This window comes from Hyla sarda, chromosome 5 (assembly GCF_029499605.1).
Source record: "Hyla sarda isolate aHylSar1 chromosome 5, aHylSar1.hap1, whole genome shotgun sequence".
NCBI classification, from domain to species: domain Eukaryota; kingdom Metazoa; phylum Chordata; class Amphibia; order Anura; family Hylidae; genus Hyla; species Hyla sarda.
This window is the reverse complement of record NC_079193.1, coordinates 165,716,754-165,742,921: the sequence shown is the minus strand read 5'-3', so window position 1 is coordinate 165,742,921 and position 26,168 is coordinate 165,716,754. Positions and strand designations below refer to the sequence as shown.

The following is a 26,168-nucleotide window of genomic DNA, read 5'->3' as shown; positions in this document are numbered from 1 at the left end:
AATCGTGAGTCGGAACTGGGGGAAGGTCCCTACAGGTACGCGGGTGTGATGTCAGTCGGACATTCCTTCAGCTGCTGGGTTTTCTATTCCGCCTGGTCAACCGTTTGGTCGGACCGCACTCTAGTACTCCACTTTATGTGGGAGGCTGACTGGAGTCATCTTGGGTGCTCCTGGAATTCTATTCCTGTCGGCCAGTCTGTTTTCCGCAGACTGACTACTGAATCCAGTCATTTACCATACCTTTTCCACTCTGGAGGGTAGTTCAGGTACCCTGCTGCCAAGGGTCTTTTTTGTATGCGGGACCGGGCTTGACCATGCCACGTGGCCGGACTGTGTCTGCGTGTTTTTTCTAAACCACCTGGTCGCCTTCCTCATTACTTCGGGGCTGCGGCTGTAGTCCGATGTCCTTTTCCAGGTGCAGTTCCGCAGTGTGTGTGTATCTGTGGGTTCTTGGGACCCTTTCTGCCTGTTAGTCACTCTGTGTCTGCAGGTTTCCTGCTCCACCTACCTTCTTCATTGGATGTCTGCGGTTTTCTTTGTGTGGCACTCTTGGTTCCCGACTACTATCGTGAGGTCCCCATGCCTGTGTCCCTACGTATACTAGGGCCGCTTGGTAGCTGTGGAGCCCACCTTTCCTTCTGTTTGGTGGGGTTGGCCTTGTTTTTTTTCCTGTGATTTCGCTTCCGCTGTGCTGTGGCGATTAACCACTTCTGTTCTGTCATGGGGTCTGGGGAGACAGTCAGTTCAGTCTTGGCCCCTCTAGATGGCGTTGGGCTGCCTCCGAGGTCTGGGGGCTCTGCCCACCCAGCACTTGTTCCTTGGCCAGCATTTCCCTTTTGCTGCTGTGGCTGGCGCACTTGCCATTCCCCTTTCCACAGGGGGTGTGGGGATCGGGGTGCTTGGCTTGGGTCTTTACTGGTGGTTCTTCACAACTTTTGACCACCCTTGTTTTCCCTCCTCTAGAGAGACTATGCTGATGAGTGTTTTCTGCCGCCGAGCTGTTGCTGTCTCGTTGTTCCCCCTTTTTAGGTGGGATATAGTCGGGGCCCTTGTCTTTTACAGAGGGCATTTAAGTGTTTCTTAGTGTCTAGGCTTGTGGGCTTGCCGGACACCTTTGCAGCCTGGCTCTCTTCCACATTTTTGGTTACCTACTGCTGCTCTCGCAGCCTGGACACTCTACTCTGTTGGATGCATTTGTGCAATCTCCATGGACGGGTTAGTTCTTCTTTCCCTTCTCTTTTTTTGTCTGTTTCAGTTGTGCCGCACTGACACACACAAGTCTGCTGGCGCACTCCTTCCTGCGCCCAGACCCTGGGAGTCCCAGTGGGGTTCTCCTTTGTGGGATGTTTTATTTCGGAGTGCTCTGGTCTGCTAGGGCCAATGGGCCTATGATTTGTTGGTCTTTGGCGTAGACTCTGTCCTTGGATGCTGTGGTGTGCCTTCTTCTCAAGCAGCTCTTTCAGTTGAACCTTGGTATTGGTTCCGATCTTGGGCATGTGTTCCGTTTCTGGCCAGATTCCACCGCTAGCCCATCAGGCGGGGCGGCTTTTTCTCTACAGAACTCCTTCTCTTAATGTTTTTACCTGCACGTGGTCGTCCGGAGACTTTTCGCGGTCGTCTATTTTTCCTTACTCTTCAGGGGTTTTCGTTGTCCAGGTGACCCTGCCATATTCAATTTCTTGTCTGGTCCCCCAGAGGTCGGCCTTTTCCTTGGGGTCCTAGTCAATCTTCTTGGACGGGCGATCTTCCAGGAGCTCTGTTTCCAGCTTTAGTTTGTCTCCGACCTGGGAGCTCGTCCTCGGGCCCCGTGGACACGTGGGTTCAGTCTTGGGACTGGTTCTTTCTCTCTGGTGGTTGTATTTTTCCCACTCTAGGGGACTGCGTTGGTACGTCACATCGGTTCGGTGTCCCCCAATGAAGAGCGCCAGAGAAAAGGAGATTTTTGTACTCACCGTAAAATCTCTTTCTCGTAGTTCTCATTGGGGGACACCGCACCCACCCATTTCTTTTTCTTTTTTCCGGATTGCTCTTTCCGGTTCTTGAGTTGTCTCTCTGGGATTCCTTTCTAGGGTCCTTCAGACTACTTTCTTGTTGGCTTCTCCTGCTGCTTTGTGACAAAACTGATTTCCTCACTGTAGGTGGGCGGGTATATCTTGCCAGGGAGGAGCAGACTTATTTTTTTTCCTAGTGGCAAGGGCATATATCCATCAGTTTCGTGTCCCCCCAATGAGAGCTACGAGAAAGATTTTACGGTGCGTACAAAAATCTCCTTTTTACACTGAGGGACATCCCTGATTGTGCATGTAACAGTGCAGCGGATATTGCTTAACCACTTAAGTACCAGGACGTCAAGGCGTATCCATACGCCCTAGGTCCTTAAGGACCCAGGGCATATCCATGCTGGGAGTTTAGCAACAGCTGAAGGCACCCTGTTTGGGAATCATTGGCGTAGAATACCCCTATGTCCACCCCTATGCAATCCCTAATTTAGTCCTCAAATGCGCTTGGCGCTCGCTCATTTCAGAGCCCTGTCGTATTTCAAGGAAACAGTTTAGGGTCACATATGGGGTATTACCGTACTCGGAGAAAAAGCCCCCCAAAATTTGTAGTGCAATTTCTCCCATTTATCCCTTATGAAATGGAAAAGTTGGGGGCTACACCAGCCTGTTAGTGTAAAAAAAAAAAAAAAAAAAAAAAAAAAAAAAAAAAAATTACACTATCATGCTGGTGTTGCCCACTACTTTTGATTTTCACAAGCGGTAAAAGGAAAAAAGACCCCCAAAATCTCTAACGCAATTTCTCCTGAGTACGGAAATACCCCGTATGTAAGCGTAAAATGCTCTGCGGACGCACAACAAGGCTCAGGAATGAGAGCTCACCATGTACATTTGAGGCCTAAATTGGTGATTTTTCATTTGCACAGCCCACTGTTCCAAAGATCTGTCAAACGCCAGTGGGGTGTAAGTTCTCACTGCACCTATTATTAAATTCTGTGAGGGGTGTAGTTTCCAAAATGGGGTCACATGTGGGGGTCCACTGTTCTGGCACCACGGGGGGCTTTGCAAACGCACATGGCCCCTGAATACCATTCCAAACAAATTCTCTTTCCAAAAGCTCAATGGCGCTTCTCCTCTTCTGAGCATTGTAGTTCGCCAGCAGAGCACTTGACGTCCACACATGGGGTATTTCCATACTCAGAAGAAATGGGGTTACAAATTTTGGGAGTCATTTTCTCCTATTACCCCTTGTAAAAATGTAAAATTTAGGGAAAAAACTGCATTTTAGGAAAAAAAAATTTTTTTTCATTTACACATCCAACTTTAACAAAAAGTCGTCAAACACTTGTGGGTAGTTAAGGCTCACTGTATGCCTTGTTACGTTCCTTGAGGGGTGTAGTTTCCAAAAGAGTATGCCATGTGTTTTATTTTTTTTTTATTTTTTTTTTTTTTTCTCTTCTGGCACCACAGGGGCTTCCTAAATGCAACATGCCCCCAAAAAAACATTTCAGCAAAAGTTGCTTTCAAAAAGCCAAATGTGGCTCCTTCTCTTCTGAGCATTGTAGTTCGCCAGCAGAGCATTTGATGTCCTAACATGGGGTATTTCCATACTCAGAAGAGATGGGGTTACAAATTTGGGGGGGCATTTTCTCCCATTACCCTTTGTAAAAATGGTAAATTTGGGGAAAATACTGCACTTTAGTGAAAAAATATTTTTTTCCATTTACACATCCATTTTAACGAAAAGTTGTCAAACACCTGTGGGGTGTTAAGGCTAACTGGACCCCTTGTTACATGCCTTGAGGGGTGTAGTTTCCAAAATGGTATGCCATGTAGGGTTTTCTGCTGTTCTGGCACCATAGGAGCTTCCTAAATGTGACATGCCCCCCAAAAACCATTTCAGAAAAATTCACACTCCAAAATCCCATTGTTGCTCCTTCCCTTCTGAGCCCTCTACTGCGCCCGCCGAACACTTGACCTACACATATGAGGTATTTCCTTACTCGAGAGAAATTGGGTTACAAATTTTGGGGGCTTTTTCTCCTATTACCACTTGTAAAAATTGAAAAACTGAGTCTACAAGAACATGAGAGTGTAAAAAATTGAAGATTTTTAATTTTCTCCTTCACCTTGCTGCTATTCCTGTGAAACACCTAAAGGGTTAACACACTTACTGAATGTCATTTTGGATACTTTGAGGGGTGCAGTTGTTATAATTTGGTCATTTGTGGGGTATTTCTAATATGAAGGCCCTTCAAATCCACTTCAAAACTGAACTGGTCCCTTAAAAATTCCGATTTTGAAAATTTTGTGAAAAATTGGAAAATTGCTGCTGAACTTTGAAGCCCTCTGATGTCTTCCTAAAGTAAAAACATGTAAACTTTATGATGCAGTCATAAAGTAGACATATTGTATATGTGAATCAATATATAATTTATTTGGAATATCCATTTTCCTTATAAGCAGAGAGCTTCAAAGTAAAAAAAAATGCTAAATTTTAAATTTTTTCACCAAGAAATGATAAAAGTATCGACAAAATTTTACCACTAACTTAAAGTAGAATATGTCACGAAAAAACGATCTCTGAATCAGAATGAAAGGTAAAAGCTTCCCAGAGTTATTAATGCTTGAAGTGACAGTGGTCAGATGTTCAAACAATGGCCGGGTCCTTAAGGTATATTTGGGCTGGGTCCTTAAGGGGTTAAAAACTCGATTTTGAACGCTTTTAAGGTTGATGCAATCTGTTCATTCTTTTCCAACTTTATTGCTTTGCTGTTTATCTGGTCTGGATAGGGTGGTTGAATTATTATTATAGACATTTATTAGTTAATAATATAATAATTCTCTATTTATATAGTGCAAACAGATTCTGCAATGCTGTACACTCAGATTGGTCCCTGTCCCCATTGGGGATCACAATCTAAACCTATCAGTATGTTTTGAAGTGTGGGATGAAACCGGAGTACACGGAGAGAACATACAAACACGTTGCAGATTTTGTCCTTGGTGGGAAGCACAGTTATTGAAGCTCCAGTAATTCCATTTTAACTTAAACCATTCTCTTTATAAAATCCCTACAGGATGCCCTGGCTGCGCTAGAAACACCAGGTGGAGCCAACCAGAAGAATAGGGCCCAGAGTACTCCATTGTCAGAAGTTATTGGTAGAAATATGCAACTAGCTCTTGCAAACAGTAATCGGCAAACTGCTGCTATCACTGCTAGTCCTCAGCTAAAGACTACTGAGCAAAAAGCGGTAAGTAGCCTTCTCTTTATGGTTTATGTGCCAGGCTGCTACTCTTGACCCACAGTTTTTTGCTTTTCAAATATCAACTAGCACTTCGCAAAGTGAAAGGGGTATTCCAGGAAAAAACTTTTTTTATATATCAGGCTCTAGAAAGTTAAACAGATTTGTAAATTACTTCTATTAAAAAAATCTTAATCCTTTCAATAATCAGCTGCTGAAGTTGAGTTGTTGTTTTCTGTTTGGCACCAGTGCTCTCTGCTGACATCTCTGCTTGTCTTGGGAACTGCACAGAGTAGAATAGGTTTGCTATGGAGATTTGCTTCTAAACTTACTGGGTGGTTCCCGAGACACGTGTCATCAGAGAGCACTTGGACAGAAAAGAACAACTCAACTTCAGAAGCTCTTAAGTACTGAAAGTACTGATTTTTTAATAGAAGTAATTTACAAATCTGCTTAACTTTCTGGAGCCAGTTGATATAGATAGATATAGATATAGATAGATATATATATATATCTATATCTATCTCCAAAAAAAGGAAAGCGGCACTCCAATGGCAGATTAAAGGTGTATTTATTCACCCATCAAGTCAAGTGCGACGTTTCAGCCTCACAATGAAGCCTTTCTCGCACTTGACTTGATGGGTGAATAAATACACCTTTAATCTGCCATTGGAGTTCGCTTTCCTTTTTTGGAGTTGTTTAAGAAGGGTTTGGAGTTTGAACCTGCGAAGGCTGAGCACCCGATCTGGACTTTAAGTCCCATTGTACAGTGCCGGTTCCCTTAATTTTACTATATATATATATATATAGTGTGTGTGTAAATGTTTTTTCCTGGATAACCTCTTTTAAAACATACACATCTGAACATATACCAATGTAGTATTTTCCTTTTTCTTATAATTGGGGTGATGCCCCTTATGTAGGGATGTTAATAAAGTGACAGGGCTTCTGGCAGGTTTCCTTTATAGTCAAATGTTATGGTTTGAAAATCTGTACACGACAAATTTCTGATAGATTTATAAAATTACCTTTTCTTTACAGATAAATCAAGAACCCAGAATACTGAATGATGTAGTTATATGTGTGAGCAAAAAGCTTAGCAAGAGACAAGGGGAGCTTAATGGTATAGCAGCCTCACTCGGAGCAGAGTACAGGTATTTTATCCCCTCAGGTTCGCTAAATTATTCAGAGAAAAAGACACATTGGGGGGAATTAGTGGTAGAAGGTAATTTTTGCGCAGGGAGTTATTTTGTGTCTTTTTTTGTGCATCTTTTTTGAAAGAGCAAAAAGCAAGTACTCTATTTTATTGTGTATTGTGGAATGCATTTTGCAGTGGATACAAATTTATCATGTGCATTTTTTTTTTTTTAAGACGCATTTTTTTTTTTTGCGCAAATTCGTTTTTTTTACACACAAATACATCAAAAAGGACACGTAGGAAAGTGTTCTACAGAGACAGTTGGCGGATGCAGGAGCCGTCCCTCAGCATTGATAAACTACAACTACTCCCATCATGGGACAGAGTCTGTCCCATGATGGGAGTAGTTGTAGTACCTCAGCGCTGAGGACGGCACTTGCACATCCCCCGGCTACAGGACTATTTTGGAACAGATAGGACTACTACTCCCATCATGGACTGACTGTTCCCATGATGGGAGTTATAGTCCAGGGGGTGAGGGGCAGATCGCACCGGGTCATTCTCCAGAGACATCCGTATATATTAAGTTAACATGCGGGCGGCACATACGGCTCCATTGTGCTCCCCGCTGGCTCCCGACGGGTAATGCTGTATACGCTTTCACAATTCATAATCCCCATCACCGGGACACGGGAGCTCTGATTGGTGAACAGCTATTCACCAATCAGATCTTCTGTCTCCCGGCGGCAGAGATTATGACAGCTGTATACAGGAGCCGGAGGGAAGCATGTGCCGCCGGCTTGTACAGTTAATAAATGCAAATTCTCTCTCTCTAGAATGAGCTGCTGCGATCAGCCCTTCAGACCCTCGACTATAACTCCCATCATGGACAGAGTCTGTCCATGATGGGAGGAATAGTCCTAATTGTCCCAAAAGAGTCCCTCAGCGCTGTGGTACTACAGCTACTCTTTCAAATCCGCTGGCTGCAGGACTATTTTGGGACAATTAGAACTACTATTCCCATCATGGACAGAGGTCCTTCTCCAGAGACCCGCTGTTTCTGTTTTTTTATTTTATTATAATTTTTTTAATATAAATGTGTCGTGTTTTTTATAATTGAATTTACAGGCTTAGTAGTGGAAGTCATCTTGTAGACTGAATCTATTACTAAGCCAGGGCTTGGCGTTGGCCCTAAAACAGCTAGCGCTAGTCCCCAATTATTACCCCGGTACCAAGAGCCGGTACCAACAGGCCCGGAGTGTCAAATATGGCACTCCTGGGCCCAGGTGTACAAATAGAACTGTGTGGATATTTAGAACTTTGCACATAATTTATCATGTGCCTTGCCCAAGTACGGTAAATTTGGTGCAATTGCACCAAATTTAGACCAACCAAAACTATCTACAAAAAGCTTCTACCTACACCAACATTGATAAATTTCCCCCATTAAGTAAAAAGGCAGCTTTTTGGTGGATAGTACTATATTCTCTTATCTGAAATTTAACAAATACATGATTACTACATTTTTATTCTAGGTGGTGCTTTGATGAAAGTGTAACTCACTTTATTTATCAAGGAAAGCAGAATGACACCAACCGAGAATTCAGATCTGTAAAGGAAAGGACTGGCGTCCACATAGTTTCTGAACATTGGCTGTTGTCTGTATGTATTATCTGCTGGTGTATGCGTTAAATGTATCCATATGCAACCATTTGTCTGACAAAGTAAAAAACTAGTAAAAATGTCCTTTAAGCTACTATAGGATACTTTCCCCCGTGCTTTTCTATTCAGGGGTGTCTGTTTAACATATATGTACGTTGGAGGGGGGTTTGGCCTGCATGGGGCAGAGCTCCCGCTTCCCATTCTAAAGTTACCTTGCATGATACCCCTGACCCGCCAGGATACTTACCTGAGGGGGTGCCCTGTGTTCCGGAAGGTCTCCTGCAGCAGTGGACGCGGTCTGGGATCCTCCTTGGTGCCGGCGGTGGTGCACTGATCTCCCGGTCAGTGGCAGCGAGGGCAGTGGAGTAGCCTGAGGAGGTGGTCAGTCCTGGAGAGTAGCGGAGGAGAGGCTCTGATCCAGTGAGGTGTTCGGTGTAATCCCTGCTTCCTGTGTCCCAGTGCTGATAACTGACTCCTGTAGCCGGAAGTCCCGCCGTTGCTGGCCTTTGTGGGCGGGGCTTGGGCCTGAGCTGGGTCTCCCTGGCAACTCCCGATTGGCCAGCGCTACGGTGGCTGCTGAACTGAGGTGCCATGGTTTTCTGCGTGAACACCGGAGGAAGGCTGTCATTCTGCCTGAGGATTTGAGAAGCTCTGAAGGGGGTAATCTATCCCTGTGGCTGGCTCTGGATTCCTGAGTACCCCCCTCACCTGCCATCTTTACCTACTGCTCATAGCTGCAACTATCTCTGCCCACCTCTGGGCTTGCTGGGACTTATAGTAGATGGGGTGCTGGATAGCTCCCCTCCTGCGGCTCCCTCAGAGCCCTGTTCTGGACTGTCTCCCCTTATCTACTGCTGGGCTGGCTGGGACTTGTGGTGGCTAGAGTGCCTGTGAAGTTCTAGGTGCTTTCCTGTGTCAAGTCTTTAAGAGACTGTGTAGGTCCTGCAAGCCACTGACCCTTATCTGCTTTTGAGTTGCAATCCTCTGGTACCTGAAGTGTCTGCTACGGATTTTTTGTACTATTTTACTTGGAGTCGTCTGCCTTGTGTTCCATGTGTGGTGCGCCTCTCTTCTAGTGCCCTGTATTACTATCTGCTCTGCTTAGTGACCTTGTGCTGCTATGGGTCATTCAAGGGGCAAATCCAAACGCATTGTCAGGAGCTGAGGTGGCTCCCCCTCATCGGATGATGATGTCTCCTCTGATGACGGATATTCACAGCATGCCCCTGTGGTGCAGACACCTTTCTCTACCAATGGGGTGGCTAATGCGGCTAAAACGTTGAGTCAATTTTCCAGGTCCAGGGCTCCCTCAGGCAGTTCCTTGCCTGGGCAGTCTGTGCACTTGGCAGATCTTCCTCCTGATCCGGTACATTTTTCCTCTCCAGAACGGATGCCGCATTATGGGGCCACCTTTGACCTCCGCTTTACTGAAATTTTTTCTATAACCTCCTGCCATACTTCTATGATCTCTAAGTTTGATTGAGCTTCACCAGGACTTCGTTATCCTGCGACATGAGACTCAAAAGTTGAGAGAGTGCACGACGGAGGTGGAACAGAGAGTTTCATGAATGGTGATGACTCCGGCGCAATAATGTTCGGCCGGTGGGCCTACTTGAAAAGGCGGAAGGCACTGATCCTGTGGCTTTCCTTGAATCCTGGCTCAAAGAGCTTTTGCCTGTGGATACCTTCTCCCCTTCTTCTCGGTGGAGAGGGCTCATAGGGTCCCTGCCAGACCTCCTGTCCCTGGGGGCTCAACCCCCCCCCCAGGGGCTCTTCATGTTGCCTTGTTAAACTCTCTTATGGAGAAGCAGAATTCTTTCCCTACTGACCCTATTCTTCTTATAGGCGACTTCAATGTTGTCCCTGATCCCTGTTTGATCACACCAGTGCTGCAGACCCCGGCTCATCGGCCTTGGCTTCTTGACATCTGGGGCTGGGCCTTACTGAACTGTGGAGATGGAAGTATTCAGACGATTCTGTTTTCTCCTTTTATTCCTCAGTGCATAAGACCTTCTCTCATATTGATCTCGCCTTCGCTTTGGCTGACCTGTTGCCAGCGGTGAGTGTAGTGTGTTATACCATTAGAGGGATCTCTGATCATTCTGCCGTGATAGTTACATTGTCCCTAGGTCCCCATCCCTCCTCTTGGTTGTGGCAAATGCACCCAGGGTGGCTTCAGGTGGAGGAGGTTTCTTCCGCTCCTAGAGGTCGCGCATACTGATTATTGGACACATAATGCCTCCCATCCAGATGTCTTAATCCAATGGGATGCCTATAAGGCAACTATTCAGTGTGCGTTTGTGGCAAGTGTGGCGTGTAGGAGATCGGAGTTGGGTGCCCGAGAGAGGAAGTTACAGTCTGAAATAGGAGTCCTTAAGGCCACAGTGGTTAGGGATCCTACTCCGGAGGTGGAAAGGGCATGGGCCAGGGCACAGCAGTCTCTTCTGACTATACAGAAAGATCGTATACACTTGAAAATGGCAGATAGGGAAGCGGCCATATTTGAATTTGGGGACATAAATGGTAAACTGTTGGCTTATTTGTCCAGGGAGAACCGTCCTCTTGCTTCCATTCCTTGTATACGTGCGAAGGATGGGACTCTTATAGCTCCCTCTACTCCTCCTTATTCAAGGTGTCCCTGGAGACTATACTGTCCTTTCCAGCGGGGGGTTGCCCATTGACCTCACTTCAGTTCTCGGCCCTTGAGGCCCCTTTGGCAGCTGAGGAGGTGTCAAGGGTTATAAAAGACCTACCCTCTGGGAAGACTCCGTGGATTGGATGGACTGGTGGGGGATTGGTACAGGGTGAACGAGGAGAAATTGATTCCTATCTTGCTTAATCTTTATGCGAAGGACTTGGAGTCTGGGGCCCTGCCTGATTCTATTAGAGAATCCCTTATAGTGGTACTTCTCAAACCTGGAAAGGATCTGACTTTGCCGGACTCTTATCGTCCCATATCCCTTCTTAATGTTGATATTAAAATTATGGCAAAGGTACTGGCAAACAGGCTTAGAGGGTTCATTTCTTCGGTGGTTCACCCTGACCAGACTGGGTTTATGCCAGGGAGGGCCACGGATATTAATGTCAAGAGGTTACAGCTAAACATCTCTGCAGCGGAGGAAGACTCTTCCCCCTGTTATGTAGTTAGCCTTGATGTAAATAAGGCCTTTGACTCAGTTGAATGGCATTATATTTGGTGCCTGATGCGAGTCCTCTGCTTTGGACCTGTTTTTAGGGCGTGGATTTGTTTACTATACGATTACCCCTAGGGCCCTCATAAGTACCAATTTAGAGATATCGTACTCATTTCCTTTGGGTAGGGGCACGAGGCAGGGGTGCTCCCTTTCTGTTTGCTGTGGCCGTGGAGCCTCTGGCGGCAGCAGTTCGTGCTTCCACTTCTATTAAGGGAATTTCTAGAGGTCCCCTGACCGAGAAGATCTCCATGTATGCTGATGACACCCTGGTATATTTAGCTGATGTGGAGGGCTCTCTGAGTGCTTTGTTTGCCCTTCTGGATAGATTTGGTGAGATCTCGGGCCTTAGAGTTAATTAGGCTAAATTGTCCTTTATGTCATTTTCCCAGGGAGGGGTTCTTCCTTCTATGTTGCCCAGTGGTCTGCAGGCAGGATCTTGATTCAGGTATTTGGGAGTGGAGGTGTCTCCGGAGTTTGTCTCTCTACTTGGACCCTCTTCTGGAAAGCACAATCGCATGTCTACAGGCTTGGGACTCCTTACCCTTGTCCTGAGCTGATAGGATTAATATTTTCAAGATATTACTCCCTAAATTTCTATATCTTTTTCCATTTGTCACCTATTGTTTCCCCTCTGGGTTCTTTGTTAAACTGAACGGTGCTCTGAGAGCCTTCTATTGGCAGGGTAAACCTATGAGATTGGGATAGGCACTGCTCCAGGCACCAAAACAGCAAGGAGGGCTTGCGGCTCCAAATATGCATACCTATTTTTTAGCTTCACAGCTGGTGTATGCGGCCTAGTGGATCGACCTGGATCTCTCTAATGCCTTCACAGCTCCTGGCAGGGGCTCTCATGGGTTCGTATGAGACGTTGACTAATGTATTATACAGTTACTCCTCTTCATCCTTCTTGGCCCCTATTAAAAAAAGTAGCTGCGGTCTGGTCGGTGGCTTCCAGGCACTTCCCTCAACCGGTAGTTTTCTCCCCGAGCACACCTGTGGGGGTAACCCTCATTTGGAACACCTACGGGAGTTGGAGGCTGACGGGTTTTGGAGCTCCCATGGAGTTAAATTTGCTATGCACTTGTTTGGAGAAGATTGTATCTTTCCTTCATTTGCTGATCTCCTCCGTTTTGATGCTCCTCGGGATGCCCCTTTCAGGTATCTCTGGTTGAAACATACGGTTTCTGGCCAGTTTGGCTCCCTGGAAGTTACCCCTGTGTATAATGACTTGGAGTTGCTCCTGGGGACCACCGATCTTTCCAAACCCCCTTACCCATGCATATGCCTTATTACAATCAGTGGGTCCAGATCCTTTTTGCTCTTGCAGATTTGAAATGGGTAGAGGATTTTCCTAGTCTTGAGTAGGAGATGAGGCAGGATGTGGTTAAAACGTATTATCCCACAGTGGTGAGTGCCCATGACTTGCTCATTCAGTCCAGACTTATTCTTTGTCTGTAATACGCTCCTGTTAAATTACTCAGAATGGGGTCTGATGTTTGTTTCCAGTGGGAGATAGGCACTCGGGAGAGAGGCACTCTTTTGCATGTGGTTTGGCATTGCTCCTGTGTGGTGTCCTTCTGGAGAGAGGTGATGCAATTCCTATCTGACCATCTAGAACTTCCCTTGGTTCTAACGCCGGAGGTCTGTTTGTTGGGAGTTATCACTGGTCTGGTATCAGGCTTGTATAGGCGAATTTTAATCAGTTTTTTCTTCTGTTTTGTGCACGCAAGGTTGTAGTGATTGTGGGGGAGGATGTATCCTTCCAGGCAGTTTCCCACTGGATTGCCTTAGTGAATAAATATGTTCCTTTCTATCATAGACTTTATGTGAGCCGTAAATGACCCAAGAAATTTGACAAAATATGGGTGCCATGGTGGTTGTTGGATGTCTCTACGGATCCTCCGGTTCGGGGGGCCTCAGAGGAGTAGTATAATTATTAGGCCGGAAGGTGAGCTCCTGGGATGTGTTCTTGTGTGTGTGTGTGTGTGTGTGTGTGTGTGTGTGGCTGGTTCTCTCCGTGTTTGTTCTGTTTATTGGTGTGTTTATTGGTGTTAGCGTTCTCTCCGGGGATGTACCATGCCTTACTATCTAGACTGGTATATGGTCCTTGTGCCCGGTTTAAGCAATGCAATGTTCCTACGTTCTATTTTCATTTGCTTATCTTGATCTCATAATGTGGGGGGTGATGTGATTCCCAGAGGATGGTTTGAATTTTGTTGAACATGTAAATTTTTTGAAAATATAATAAAAACATATTTAAAAAAAAAAACATATATGTACGTTGGTATATATTTTTTGTTAGTTTTAGATGACGTATACCACTGCAAATTCGCACAATGTATACAGACAATGTAATGTGAAATTTGAGTAAAGTGCTTTTCCAATAGATAAATTATAAAGGATACTTGTTTCTGTAAGAAACTTGTGAGCACTGAAACCCCCACAAACCCTTAAACAAACAGGCAGCACAGCTCAGCTGAGTGTTGCCGCCTGTTCTTTTTAGGGATTGTGGGAGTCTCAGCACTGGGTCTCCCACCAATCACAACTTCTGAGATGTTGCTAGGACATAAAGAGACTGATACCCTTTTTAGGTCTAATAATATCTAAATTTATTTCAAAATTGCACAAATTTTAAGATGCTGTTATAGTGAAACTGAGCTGACTGTTATGTAGTCGATTACGAACTGTGCACTTTAGGACTGTATCAGAACTATCCAGCAAATAACTATATGGTTCTGTAAAAAAGTAGTCACATCCTTGATTTTAATAAATTGTATGGGATGTTTATAATATTTATTTTTTTATGCTTCATTTTGAATTTTGACTGAAAAGTGTGCAGAAGAGCAAAAGAAAGTTCCAGAGCCTCTCTATCCTCATACATACAATCCGAAAATGAGCCTTGATATCAGTGCTGTACAAGATGGAGCGCATTGCAGTAAACTTTCTACAACAATCTCCAAGCATGAGGTATGGTGAAGTCTTCTGTTTATAAAATAACTAGTTCTGTTTGGAAATATGATTAATATAAACTGTAAGTAGGAGGGGTCCCACATGCTGCTGATGTGCATTCACTCTCTATTAAAACATGAAAGATAAGGAAACAGCCACGTCACTTCTTTATATCCTGTTCATCTTAAACTAGAGGGAACTTCACCCTTACTGCTTTCTTTCCGCAAAGGCTGGGGACCACATGTAAACAAGGGTTGGTGATATGGCTCAATCCTTAAAACTTTTAGGGTAGTTTGTAGCGGAAGGTTTCATGCGTCTGGAAACAACTTGCATGCAGTAGGTGTAGTTTTCAAATAGATTGTTTTTTAAATGTACTGTTCATGGCCACAAACTTGTCAGTAAAACTGCTGTTAACTTGTAAAACCATATAGCCATCTATCAGCAAAACGCACACACCGCAAGTGAAAGTTGCTCCCAGATCCGTGCGGCCTGCCTCTACATTAGACCATAGCATAATGGCTTTGACTAATAGATTGATCAATTTGTGTTTATTATGAAAAAAAGAAATCTAGACACTGTGATAGTGCACACTAGTGCTGCAATTCATGTATAACTATGGGGCAATTAGTCGTTTTTTTTTTTGTTTTTTTTTCTCTTTAGGTGTAATTTGTATCTCTTGAATACAGACCTTTTGTATTGTGCTTAGTTTCTTCAGCTAGTACTTTATTTGTATTTCAGTATGATGGCGTAACAGATCAAGATGATCAAATAGTAGAAATTTCTCCTATAAAGACAAATACTGGTAATGCTCAAAATGAAAGAAGTGAAGTGAAAGGAGGTAAATAGTAAATTTTATATTGGGGTTTGTACAGAATGAGTTTTGTTTAGCCTTCTAGTAATTGAACTGCATCCACAATCCCCACAACTATGTTCCACAAAGCTCATTAGCCATATATACCATAATTCTTGTAGCAAGCATTTTTGTTTCATTTCTAGCTACCTTTTAATGGTATAAGGACCAGTTTTTTTTAACGAAAAGACTTGTTAAATTATTACTAAATCCTTTTTTTGTATTCTGTTCTTTAATTACGTTACCAGCTCTTACACAGACACTAGAGATGAGGGAGAATTTCCAGAGACAGCTCCAAGAGCTGATGTCAGCGACATCAATGGTGAAGGCAAAAGGACAGAGGACATCATTAAGCAGGACAGGGTTCGATAACTCTCCTTGTACTCCTGAAGGAGTTCGTTCCACTAGAAATGGGCGTAGCCGGGTGCTGGAAGCAAGAAGGTACTACTAGAAGAGACCTCTCTTCTGCTTTTAGTATTTGATCAAGACACAAGAAAAAAGTGGGGGTTGGCACTACTGGCTCCAACACAGGGTTTTAGATCCTACGGAGGCGCAGGTGTATTGCTTTGGTATAGTCCATTAATAGCGGTGCTCAATCCAAAGAGATAGCGATAGCAAATAATCCCATATAGAAGGAAATGGATGGCACTTCGCAACATGGATGAAGTAAAGGATTTTATTCACTTACGTGAGACAGGGCAATGACATCGGTATAGGGGGAGCTAGCAGACAGATTGAAACAACGTCTATTTTGCGGCTGCCTGCCTGGTTCCTGTAACCAGTAGAAGCGGCAGGCTGCCGCAAAATGGACGTTCCAATCCGTCTGCTCCCTCCAGTATACCAATGTCATTGTCCTGTCTCACGTAAGTGAATAAAATGCTTTACTTCATCCATGTTGCGAAGTGCCATCTATTTCCTTCTATATGGGATTATTTAGTATTTGATACCTATCACAATGATTGACAATATATGATTCTGTACTCTTAGAAATTCCCGCCAGCCCACAGCAGACCTCAATACAGAGCCATCACAAAATGAGCAAATAATTTGGGATGATCCCACAGCAAGAGAAGAAAGAGCAAAACTAGCCAGCAACTTACAGTGGCCTAATAGTCCTTCCCAATATATGGAACCTCCTCAGCCTAATGTGAAAACCCAAAATGATGATCCAGCCCAATTTAAGGAATCCTTAACTGATACAGACTTGGCTAATATGGGTAAGAATGCCTGATCTGTGCCTGCTTGGAATGTATCATATGTTAAAGTCAAGACTGGCATTTATTAGTTCAAGCTGTTAGAGAAATTAAGAATGAAACCTAATTGTAAATAGTGTTTTTGTTTTTTTAGAAGCCTGTGAAACTAATAACACAACAGCTGAGGAAGCATTTAGAAAAGGAAAAGACCTCCAATCTCCAGCTAAAGAAGACCGGCTAATCCCAACTCCACAGGCTCCTAGTATTGCGTTCCCACTAACCAAACCCATGGTGGCCCCACAACCAAAAGAAATGGTTAGTTTGGATTTATTTTTGCTGCTTCTGTTGACCTTTTGTACAAAATAATATTTGTAAGAGAATGTGTGCAATCTACTCGACATTAAAGGCTGCATGTAGCCCAGCAAAATGGTTGGTAGGAACTGGTAGTCATGTAGGCAGAACCTCACTGATATTGTTAGTCTTGGACTATGTGCATGAATAACAGGATTCAGGTAAATTGGTATTTCTCTATCGGCTCCATTGGGGGACACAGACCTTGGGTATACCCCGCCTACAGAGCCTGATGTAATCAGTTTTAGCTTAGTGTCTGCAGGAGACAGACACTGGTCTGGGGTTTCCAAGAGCTGGTCAAAAAAAATATATTTTCCAGATTAGGGACGTTTAGTTTCATATTTTCCCTTTTCTTTTCCTGTTTTTAGGTGGGGACTCAGGAACATAGCGTTCACTGTTTCCCCATTTGCGATTGAGGGGGCACAGGCATCGTGGATGTACTGTGAACCTCCTCTCGCCAATGGTCAGCACCTGGGTTTGTACCTCATGGGTCCAGGTCCCCCACTTTTCCCTGCTCGTCTCGCTGTTACAGCCCAGCATGATGCAGGTGACTAAAAGCTGACTGAAGACTTCATTAGGTAAGTTCTTCTGAATGAGGTGAGTATTTTCCACCCTTTTCTTACAGGTTTTAGGGACTTTCAACCTCTGGAGACCCCCCTGTTTTGGGCCCACTTCTCTTTATTATTGCCTAAGGATGTGGGGACCTTTTTCAATGAGGTGGGTCTGTTAATCCACCTTTTTTCTTTCTGTCCCAGGGTCTCCCTACCACAGGAACTGGTCTGGGGCCAAGGGGTATTTGTCAGTGGGGTAGGACTGTCTCAGTGCCTGTCTGTTCATGCGCCGACGCTTAAACACTTGCTGTTCTTTTGAGCTCCGGCCGCATCATGTGTCAATGCGTCCGGAGCACAGTTTCTTCTCCCGTCTGCAGCTGTAAGCTGCCTGCGGCGTGTTTACCCGCTCCCTTCTCCTTGCACTCGCATATGCGACGGGGGTTGAGAGCGGGCGCCATTATCAATGGCCATGTTGTTATCCTTGCGCCGGGCATTTGCGGACTTTAGCTCCACCCACCTGTGGCTGGCAGGGATTGCGCCCTATGAGGTACAGGTGCACAAATTACTTCTGCCAATTAGCGCAGTGTGCGTGCAGAGGGGCTCTAGGACCAATCAGAGGCGCCCTAGTCTAATCCGTCCCCTCTCTTCTCATTGGTCCTGCTTGCCCCTGCCTCTCTCTCTCGGCAGCTGCCGACAGTTCTCCTCACAGCAGCTGCCCTGTTCATTTTTTACTCTGTCCGAGCCCAGAACTGTTCCTCCCTCTAAGCAGTTAACTGGGACCCTGGTCACCTATTATACTTGCAAGGGCTGCAACACTAAAATATCTGGTTCTGCTGAACCCACTTGTTCCGCCTGCACCATTGCAACCCCTGACCCCCCTGGTATTTCTACTCAGGATGCTCCCCCAGACCCAGTGGGCTCGGCTATCCCCTCAGGTTGGGTGTCCTCCCTCTCCCAGTGTATTTTTGACTTGGCGCAGGTCTCCCGTTCCGTGGTGACTGCTTGGAGAGGTCCTCCTTATACCGGCCCTCCAGGGAGACCCGCTCTCCCTCTTACTATGCTAAACGCTCTCACAAGCGTCATAGGTGTGTTACCCCAGACTCATCCCAGAGTCTTCTAGCAGACGCAGGCGCTCCACTCACAGGAGTCGCACCTCTGCTCCAGCTTCCCGCACATGTCTCTCTTCCAGAGGACGCTCCCCTGGTCACCATTCTGGATCTCCAGATCAGCGTGCCAGGTCAGTCGCCTTCTTCCAAGGCTGCCTCCACTTGTTCCCACTCTCCTGGAGAACTTGTAGAAGAGGCTTCTGATTCTGCCTCTGACTCAGATGACCGAACAGATACAACGGACAGGGTGGACACATTGGTTTCGGCCTTCCATCTAGAGGTCCCAGGAACTTCGGACGTAGCTACAGAAGTTTCCTTTCACCGTGACCGACCGGCACCCAAGGTTTTCAGCTCTCATGCTGAATTTGAAGCCTTACTGGAATCTGCCTGGAGGCACCCTGATAAGAAGTTTCAGGGAGCAAAGAAGGCTCAAGCGCAGTATTCACCAAGGACCTCATTGCTTGTTTGACCTCCCCTCCATTTGTGGATCCACCGGTCTCCCGCCTGTCAAAGGCGACTACTCTGCCTTTAGCTGTTGCAGCCTCCTTCAAGGATCCGGTGGACAAGAAAGTGGAGACCTTGGCAAAGTTTGCCTTTGAAGCAGCCGGTTCTTCACTTCTTCCTGCATTTGCTTCTGCCTGTGTATCTAAAGACCTTTCAGTCTGGGCTTCTCCGAGACGACCGGGAGTAAAAGTTCCTTACTACCTCAGAATAAGGCTCGCAGTGTCTGTTACTCTTCCGGGATGTCTGGGCCGCACATGTTCAGGACTCCTGGGACAGGGACGTGGTATCCCATGGTTACCGGATCGAATTTGCCTCCCTTCCAAGGGATCGTTTTTTTCTGTCCCGGGCACCCCGGTCCCCCTCTCTAGCGGAGGCTTTTTGAGGCGCACTACAGTCCCTTCTCATCCAGGGAGTAATTGTCCAGGTTCCTCCCAGGAGGGAGTGTTTTCAAGGTTTTTACTCCAACCTCTTCATGGTACCCAAGAAAGGAGGTTCCGTATGCCCAATCTTGGATCTGAAGCGCTTCTTCTCCTTTGCCATTTCCACATGGAGTCTCTCCGATCGGTCGTGGCAACCATGGATCAAGGGGAGTTTCTTTCTTCGGTGGACATTCAGGATGCCTACCTCCATGTTCCGATTTTCCCAGGACACCAGCAGTACCTCCGCATTGCTGTTCTGGAAGGCCACATCAGTTTGTGGCTCTCCCCTTTGGCCTGGCCACTGCTCCGAGGGTCTTCACCAAGGTCTTGGCGCCTGTGATTGGCTTCCTACGGACCAGAGGTGTGTCAGTGATTCCTTACTTGGATGACTTCCTGATCAAGGCACCGACCAGAGCCCAGAATCTAGAGAGTCTCTCCCTCACCCTTCAGGCCATGTCTCGCTTCGGCTGGATGGTCAATCAGGACAAGTCTAACCTCTCTCCCACACAGTCCCTGATATTTTTGGGACTCCAGTTCGACACAACGTCTGCCCGGATTCGGCTTCCGCCGGACAAGCTGCTGACTCTCTTGCTGCTGACACTTCGGTACCCTGCCCAGGTTTCCATTCGCTTTTGCATGGAAGTCCTGGGTCGGATGGTGGCGGCCATGGAGGCCGTTCTGTTCACTCGGTTTTATTTCCGACCCCTTAAACTGGCGATTCTTTCCCGGTGGGACAGGTCTCCCTTGTCTCTCGATCACAGGATTGTCCTTGCTTGGAGGTGCTGCCGGTCCCTTCTGTGGTGGCTTCGCTCCTCCCTACTTCTTCAGGGGCACTCCTTTCTGCCCCTCCACTGGCAGGTCATTACAACGGATGCCAGCCTTTCGGGTTGGAGGGTGTTTTCCGGGACCAGACAGTCCAGGGCCTTTGGTCCCCCCTTCTCCCAATCAACGTATTGGAGCTGAGGGCAATCTATCTCTGCCTGTTACATTGGAAGATCCTTCTTCAGGGCCGCCCGGTTCATGTCTAGTCGGACAGCTCCACTGCTGTGGCATACAACAATCGCCAGGGTGGCACTAGCAGCTCTGCGACAATGGCCGAAGTATCCAAAATTCTCCTGAGCAGATTCACATCCCGGGAGTAAACAACTGGGAAGCGGACTTTCTCAGCCGGTCCTCAGCCGACCCCGGCGAGTGGTCCCTTCAGCCGGAGGTATTTGCAGAAATCTGCACCCTCTGGGGCATTCCAGACGTGGACCTCTTTGCGTCCCGCCACAACCTGATGGTTCCCCTCTTTGTGAGCAACTCCCGGGACCCCTGGGCTCTAGCCATGGATGCTCTGGTGATTCCTTGGTCGGGCTTCGCCCTACCCTATCTTTTCCCTCCTCTTCCTCTCATTCCCAGGGTCCTGAGGAAGCTCAAAGCAGAAGGCGTTCCCGCCATTCTCGTGGCTCCAGACTGGCCCCGGAGGGCGTGGTACACAGACGTGATCCGTCTTCTGGACAGCGTGCCGCTGCGCCTTCCGTTTTAGTCCAGACCTTCTCTCTCGGGGTCCCCTGTGCCACCCCAATTTACTGTCTCTTCATTTGATGGTGTGGCGGTTGAGACTGCGGTTCTAAGGGCCCAAGGTTACTCTCCCCAGGTGATTTGCACCATGCTCAGGGCGAGCAAGCCCTCCTCAAAGATTTACCACCGTACCTGGCGGTCTTATTTTCGTTGGTGTGAATCTTAGTCTTTTTCTCCAGTTGTGTTCTCCCTCCTCCGACTCCTTTCCTTTTTGCAGTCGGAGCTGGAACAACAATTGGGTCTCAGCTCCCTTAAGACTCAGGTTTTGGCCCTTTCCATTCACTTCCAACGCCCTCTAGCGTCAGATTCTCATGTTCGGACTTATCTTCAGGGAGTAGCCCACGCGGCTCCTCCTTACAGGTCACCTACACCTCCTTGGGATCTGAACATGGTCCTTGGTGCCCTTTGAACCCCTCAGGGAGGTTTCCCTTCCTCTCCTTTCCTTGAAGGTGGCTTTCCTTATTGCAATTACCTCTATTAGACGGGTTTCAGAGCTGGCGGCTCTATCCTGCCGCTCTCCCTTCCTGATCATTCACCAGGACAAAGTTGTTTTTTGTCCGGTTCCATCTTTTTTTTTACCTAAGGTGGTATCCGCTTTCCACCTCAATGAGGACATCATCCTCCCCTCCTTTTGCCCCGCTCCATCTCATCCCAAGGAGCGTTTGCTCCATAAACTGGATGTGGTGCGGGCTGTACGAACCTACCTCTCTCTCACTTCTTCCTTTAGTCAGTGTGACTCCTTTTTTGTTCTTACGGACGGTCGACGTAAGGGACAACCTGCTTCAAAGGACACCACTTCGCGGTGGATCAGGTCTGCCATTTCGGAAGCTTACCGTTGTAAAGGGAAGACCCCTCCTTTAAGGTTTCAGCTCACATTCCACACGTTCTGTCAGAGCTTCCTGGTCTCTCCGTAACAGGGCTTTGGCCTAACAAGTCTGTTATGCGGCTACCTGGTCGTCCTTGCACACTTTTACAAAATTCTACCAGGTTCATACCTTTACATCCGCTGATGCTAGTCTGGGCCGTAAGGTGTTGCAGGCGGCGGTGGTGGTCCAGCCTGCCCGCTGACTGGTTTCTGCACCCACCCTAGGGACGGCTTTAGTACGTCCCAAGGTCTGTGTCCCCCAATGGAGCCGATAGAGAAAAGGAGATTTTTTGTTCTTACCGTAAAATCCTTTTCTCGGAGGATCTATTGGGGGACACAGCTCCCGCCCTTTCTTTTGGTGTTCCTGGTTTGGTTACCTGTCCGAGGGTGCGTTCAGTTATTTTTTGTTCTGTGGTTACCTCAGACTGGTCTTGGGTTTTCTGCCTTTCGGTCCTCTCCTACTGCTCTGGGACTAAACTGATTACCTCAGGCTCTGTAGGCGGGTATATCCTGCTGGGAGAAGCCTACTTTTTTTGTTTCCATAGTGTCAAGTCTCCCAGCAACAACAGCATATACCCAAGGTCTGTGCCCCCCCCCCCCCCAATGGATCCTCAGAGATCAGAGAAAAGGATTTTTCAGTAAGAACAAAATACAGTGGTCCCTCAACATGCGATGGTAATCCGTTCCAAATGAACCATTGTTTGTTGAAACCATTGTATGTTGAGGGATCTGTGCAATGTAAAGTATAGGATGTTATACTCCTGTCCCCGCCACTCCGGACCGTCACCGCTCCCCTGGAATTTCGCATGTTGAAATTATCGTATGTCGGGCCATCGTAGGTCCGGGGGGTCACTGGATCTCCTTTTTACGTGCTATATACCGGGTTGCTTCCATTATGTGGTTTCATAAAACCTATTTCATTATGTATTGGGAACATTTTATTAAGAAAACTAGCCTATAATATTAACATTTTTATTCATAGTAAAACAGATTTTAAATGGTAGTCGAGTGAATATTGTGAAGTATATTGGAATCTTTAACAGTTATTACCATTGTAATAAAATTAACATTTTGGACTTTTGATTGTAGATTGAAAACCTAGTAACTGAAGAGAAAGATAAGGAGCGTCGATTTCAGCTTTCTTCCTTAAATCCCCAGGAAAGAATTGATTACTGCCAGCTCATTGAGGAGCTAGGTAAATGGACTCTATTTAGGTTTTACCTTATTTTTACAGCACTGTACTGCATTTGCTAATGAAATCTAGAGAGGACATTTTAAAATAGCAGTTATTGGCTAGATCTCAAACAAAATAATTGTTTCCTCACTTGTTCTTCTAGATGGTATGTTCACAGTACGGAATCTCCGCACAGAAATTTTTTGGCAAATCAGTTTCAGCAGTGCTATTTTCAGCTTCTAAAAATCTGCAGTGTGAATGGGTCAGCATTAGGCCCATTCACATCAATGTTAAGGTTCATACAGCGGTATTCCAGAGTGCAATATTGCACGTGGAAATTCCACGGTGTGAACATACTTTTTTTTTAAAGTATTTAAGTTTTGTAAATAATGACAAACATCGCCAACATGGCAAAATAAAAGACACAGAGAGGACAGCACTCCCAAGAGGTCCCAGAGGCCTGCAGTAAACTATAACAAGGGGGTAAAGCATACCAAAAGAATCACCAATGTACAAAGAGGACGACCCTGAGACCACAGACACACAAGCAGATACACTTCCCAGCAACACCAGCCCCCCCCAGCCCCGACACTAACCGGACAATTAGGTGTGAACATACACTTAACGTGATTTCTTTTGACTATTCTAAAACTGAGTAACGTTGCATGCTAAATAGACAGTGAGAAATCCAGAACAATGTCAACATTGTAGTCTATAAGGTTTTTTTCTTTTGCTTGCAGGTGGAATTGTGATAGACAAACAATGCTTTGACCCAAGCTGTACACATATTATTGTTGGACACCCTCTCCGTAATGAGAAGTATCTTGCTTCAATGGCAGCAGGAAAATGGGTGCTTCATCGATCTTACCTGGAGGCCTGTCGAGCTACAAAGCGTTTTATTAAGGTTGATACAGTAATACTAATGGAAACTGAAACCTTATTGTCTATAAATAAAAAGTTACTCACTAGCAATTGGTCTTACTTCAGGAAAACTTTTCTTGCATCTGGCTGAGAATTTCTAAATTGATCAAATACAAACAAGTCAGAATAGAAGCACATAGGTCCTCCATTACTGAAAACGTCCTATCTAGTTAGTGTGTCATACAGTTTAAAAAAGAAAAATAATTTTAATTTAAAACACTAGGAAATATTTTTGCACGTACTATAGTGGAGTAGACAGCATTCACTTTCTTACACACTTATACCCACTTTTATTTTAGCATTTTTCAATGCTGTACACAAGGTCAATATGGCTAATATGTAAACAAGATGGTTTTGCTTTTTTATATCTATAGCTGTATGAATGGATCTTTTTACTTCCAGGAAGATGACTATGAATGGGGAAGCAATTCCGTATTGAACGCTGTTAGTGGCATTAATCCCCAACAACGTATGCTGGCTGAAGCAGCAATGAGATGGAGGAGGAAGCTACAGAGAATAAAGCAGGATACTGGTAGTGTGGAGGTAAGTTAATACAAAAAAGCCAATATAATTTGAATGAAGTTTCAATTACTGTTAAGTGGTAATTGTAAGGGCTCTGTACATGCATAGCACTGGTACATGCATAGGACACTGTTTAGAATGTACAACTGTCACCTTATTTTGCCTCAGAAGTTTAGAGCAATAACATTTACTGCTTTAGAAAGTAGCAGATCATTTAAAGTTCTTAAAATTTTAGGTGGTTAAAATGTTCTTAATTTTCATGTATTGAAAAATGGAAAGCTCGGTGCAACCTGACAAATCAAATTTTAAAGTCAATGGGGTCTATCGTTGGTGGACTCAGCAGTGTGTTGGCTTTTTTCATGAACAGAAGGCACGGTGCAAATGTGTACAGATCCTTACTGTATATTTATTTTACATTATGTCAAGTATTGTTGTTCTTGTATTTAACTGTGCTTCAAACACTTTCAGGGTGCTTTCACTGGATGGAGAGTTATATTAAATGTTGACCAAGCAAAAGAAGCCGGATTTAAGCGTCTCCTGCAGTCTGGAGGAGCAAAGGTTTGTCTCCTTTTACTGTCTTATTTGTTAAGTAAATTCACCTTCATCCACTGTTTGGTTTTGAAGTCTGGCAAGAAATGTCTCCACTCAACAAAAAAAAAAGAGTTGAAAATTTAAATATTTGAAATCCTCAGAATATTCATATATCCCTCAACTGAGTCCCAGTTTGGGGGAAATCAACAGGAAAATGTTACCCTGTACGATACAGATGCCTTAAGTTCAAGAAGTCCACCAAAAAATGTGGCCTTGATTACTACCTTCTAAATCTGAAGGAATATCCCTGTGTTGCCAACACGTGGGTAAAGAACATAAGTGTTATACATTTGGACAATATGCATGGTGACCTTTTTGTACCATAGTTTTGTGCATGGCATTGTATGCACTGAGGACTTTATCTGACAGATCAACTCCTCCCATGTACCAATTGGAGTCCACAATACATTCTGGTTTGAAGCCATTGTAGTGGTACCTTGCAGGGGAACAAGGGTGCTGCCATTACCATGTTTTGCGGTCAACATGCCTTTTGTCCTTAAAAGGGAAGAAAAAGAAAAAATCATTAACAGGGGAAAAAATAAATTGAACAGGCGAAAGACTTGAGGATGCATTTTATAGAGACTGGTTACCCCTCAAATTCATTAGAAAAGGCTTATAAGAAAGAGATAAAAAAAATAGATCTCTACTTGAAAAAGATCGGCGGGACAACTCACTTTAACGTTTAGGTACAGTCCAGTTGCACAGATAATTAGATCTGCGTTAGTGAGAAACTGGGACTTCGTTGAGAATGATCCAGTATTAACAGATGTAGCTAAGATGTAGTGAGTTCTGTGAGGAAGCACCGAATAAAAATTTAGTAAGGGACCTGCAAAGGTAGGTGCAAGAGGGATTCAGACCTTTCAATCAAACATTGGTAAAGAAATACACTAGTAAAATGCTTTTCTCGGTCGTTCATCATTGGGGGATATTCTGTTGCCACCAGGAGGCGCTAACACTAGGAAGGAAAAAAGTCGGCAGGATATACCCACCCACTGGAAGTGAGGTAATCAGTTTTAGCTAGTGTCAGCAGGAGGCAAGACACAGGTCACAGGATTGTTTAGTTAGGTTCTTTACTCCCTTTTGTCTCCTTTTTATTTTCTTCAGGTGGGGGTTCAGGAGCATGGCGCTACCTGTTCCCCCATACACGGCTAAGGGTCACGGGACATAAAAGTATGCACCATTAACCCCTTCCCACAAACGGCCAGCACCTGGGGTTGCACCTTGGGTCCAGGTCCCCCTATTTTCCCTGCTCGTCCCGCTTTCACAGCCTGACATGATGTAGGTCCATATGAAGATGGAGTCCACGGGGGAGTATGTTCCCCCCCCCCCCTCCCTTCCGGCACAGAAATTATGGGGTTAATATGTACCTTTGT

The 26,168-nt window shown here is 45.4% G+C and overlaps 1 protein-coding gene across 3 annotated transcripts in view; it reads left to right on the top strand.

Annotated features, from left to right (window-relative positions):
- Positions 1 to 26,168, top strand: part of TOPBP1 (DNA topoisomerase II binding protein 1) — an 88,025-nt gene that overhangs the window by 46,331 nt on the left and 15,526 nt on the right. For all 3 annotated transcript variants that reach the window (XM_056520646.1, XM_056520647.1, XM_056520648.1), the window contains 12 exons: positions 5,078 to 5,251; positions 6,284 to 6,396; positions 7,916 to 8,042; positions 14,069 to 14,203; positions 14,924 to 15,023; positions 15,284 to 15,476; positions 16,023 to 16,252; positions 16,383 to 16,543; positions 22,677 to 22,782; positions 23,502 to 23,665; positions 24,085 to 24,225; positions 24,673 to 24,762. In XM_056520646.1, the coding sequence (XP_056376621.1) occupies positions 5,078 to 5,251; positions 6,284 to 6,396; positions 7,916 to 8,042; positions 14,069 to 14,203; positions 14,924 to 15,023; positions 15,284 to 15,476; positions 16,023 to 16,252; positions 16,383 to 16,543; positions 22,677 to 22,782; positions 23,502 to 23,665; positions 24,085 to 24,225; positions 24,673 to 24,762 (1,734 nt within the window). The remainder of the gene's footprint in view (positions 1 to 5,077; positions 5,252 to 6,283; positions 6,397 to 7,915; positions 8,043 to 14,068; positions 14,204 to 14,923; positions 15,024 to 15,283; positions 15,477 to 16,022; positions 16,253 to 16,382; positions 16,544 to 22,676; positions 22,783 to 23,501; positions 23,666 to 24,084; positions 24,226 to 24,672; positions 24,763 to 26,168) is intronic.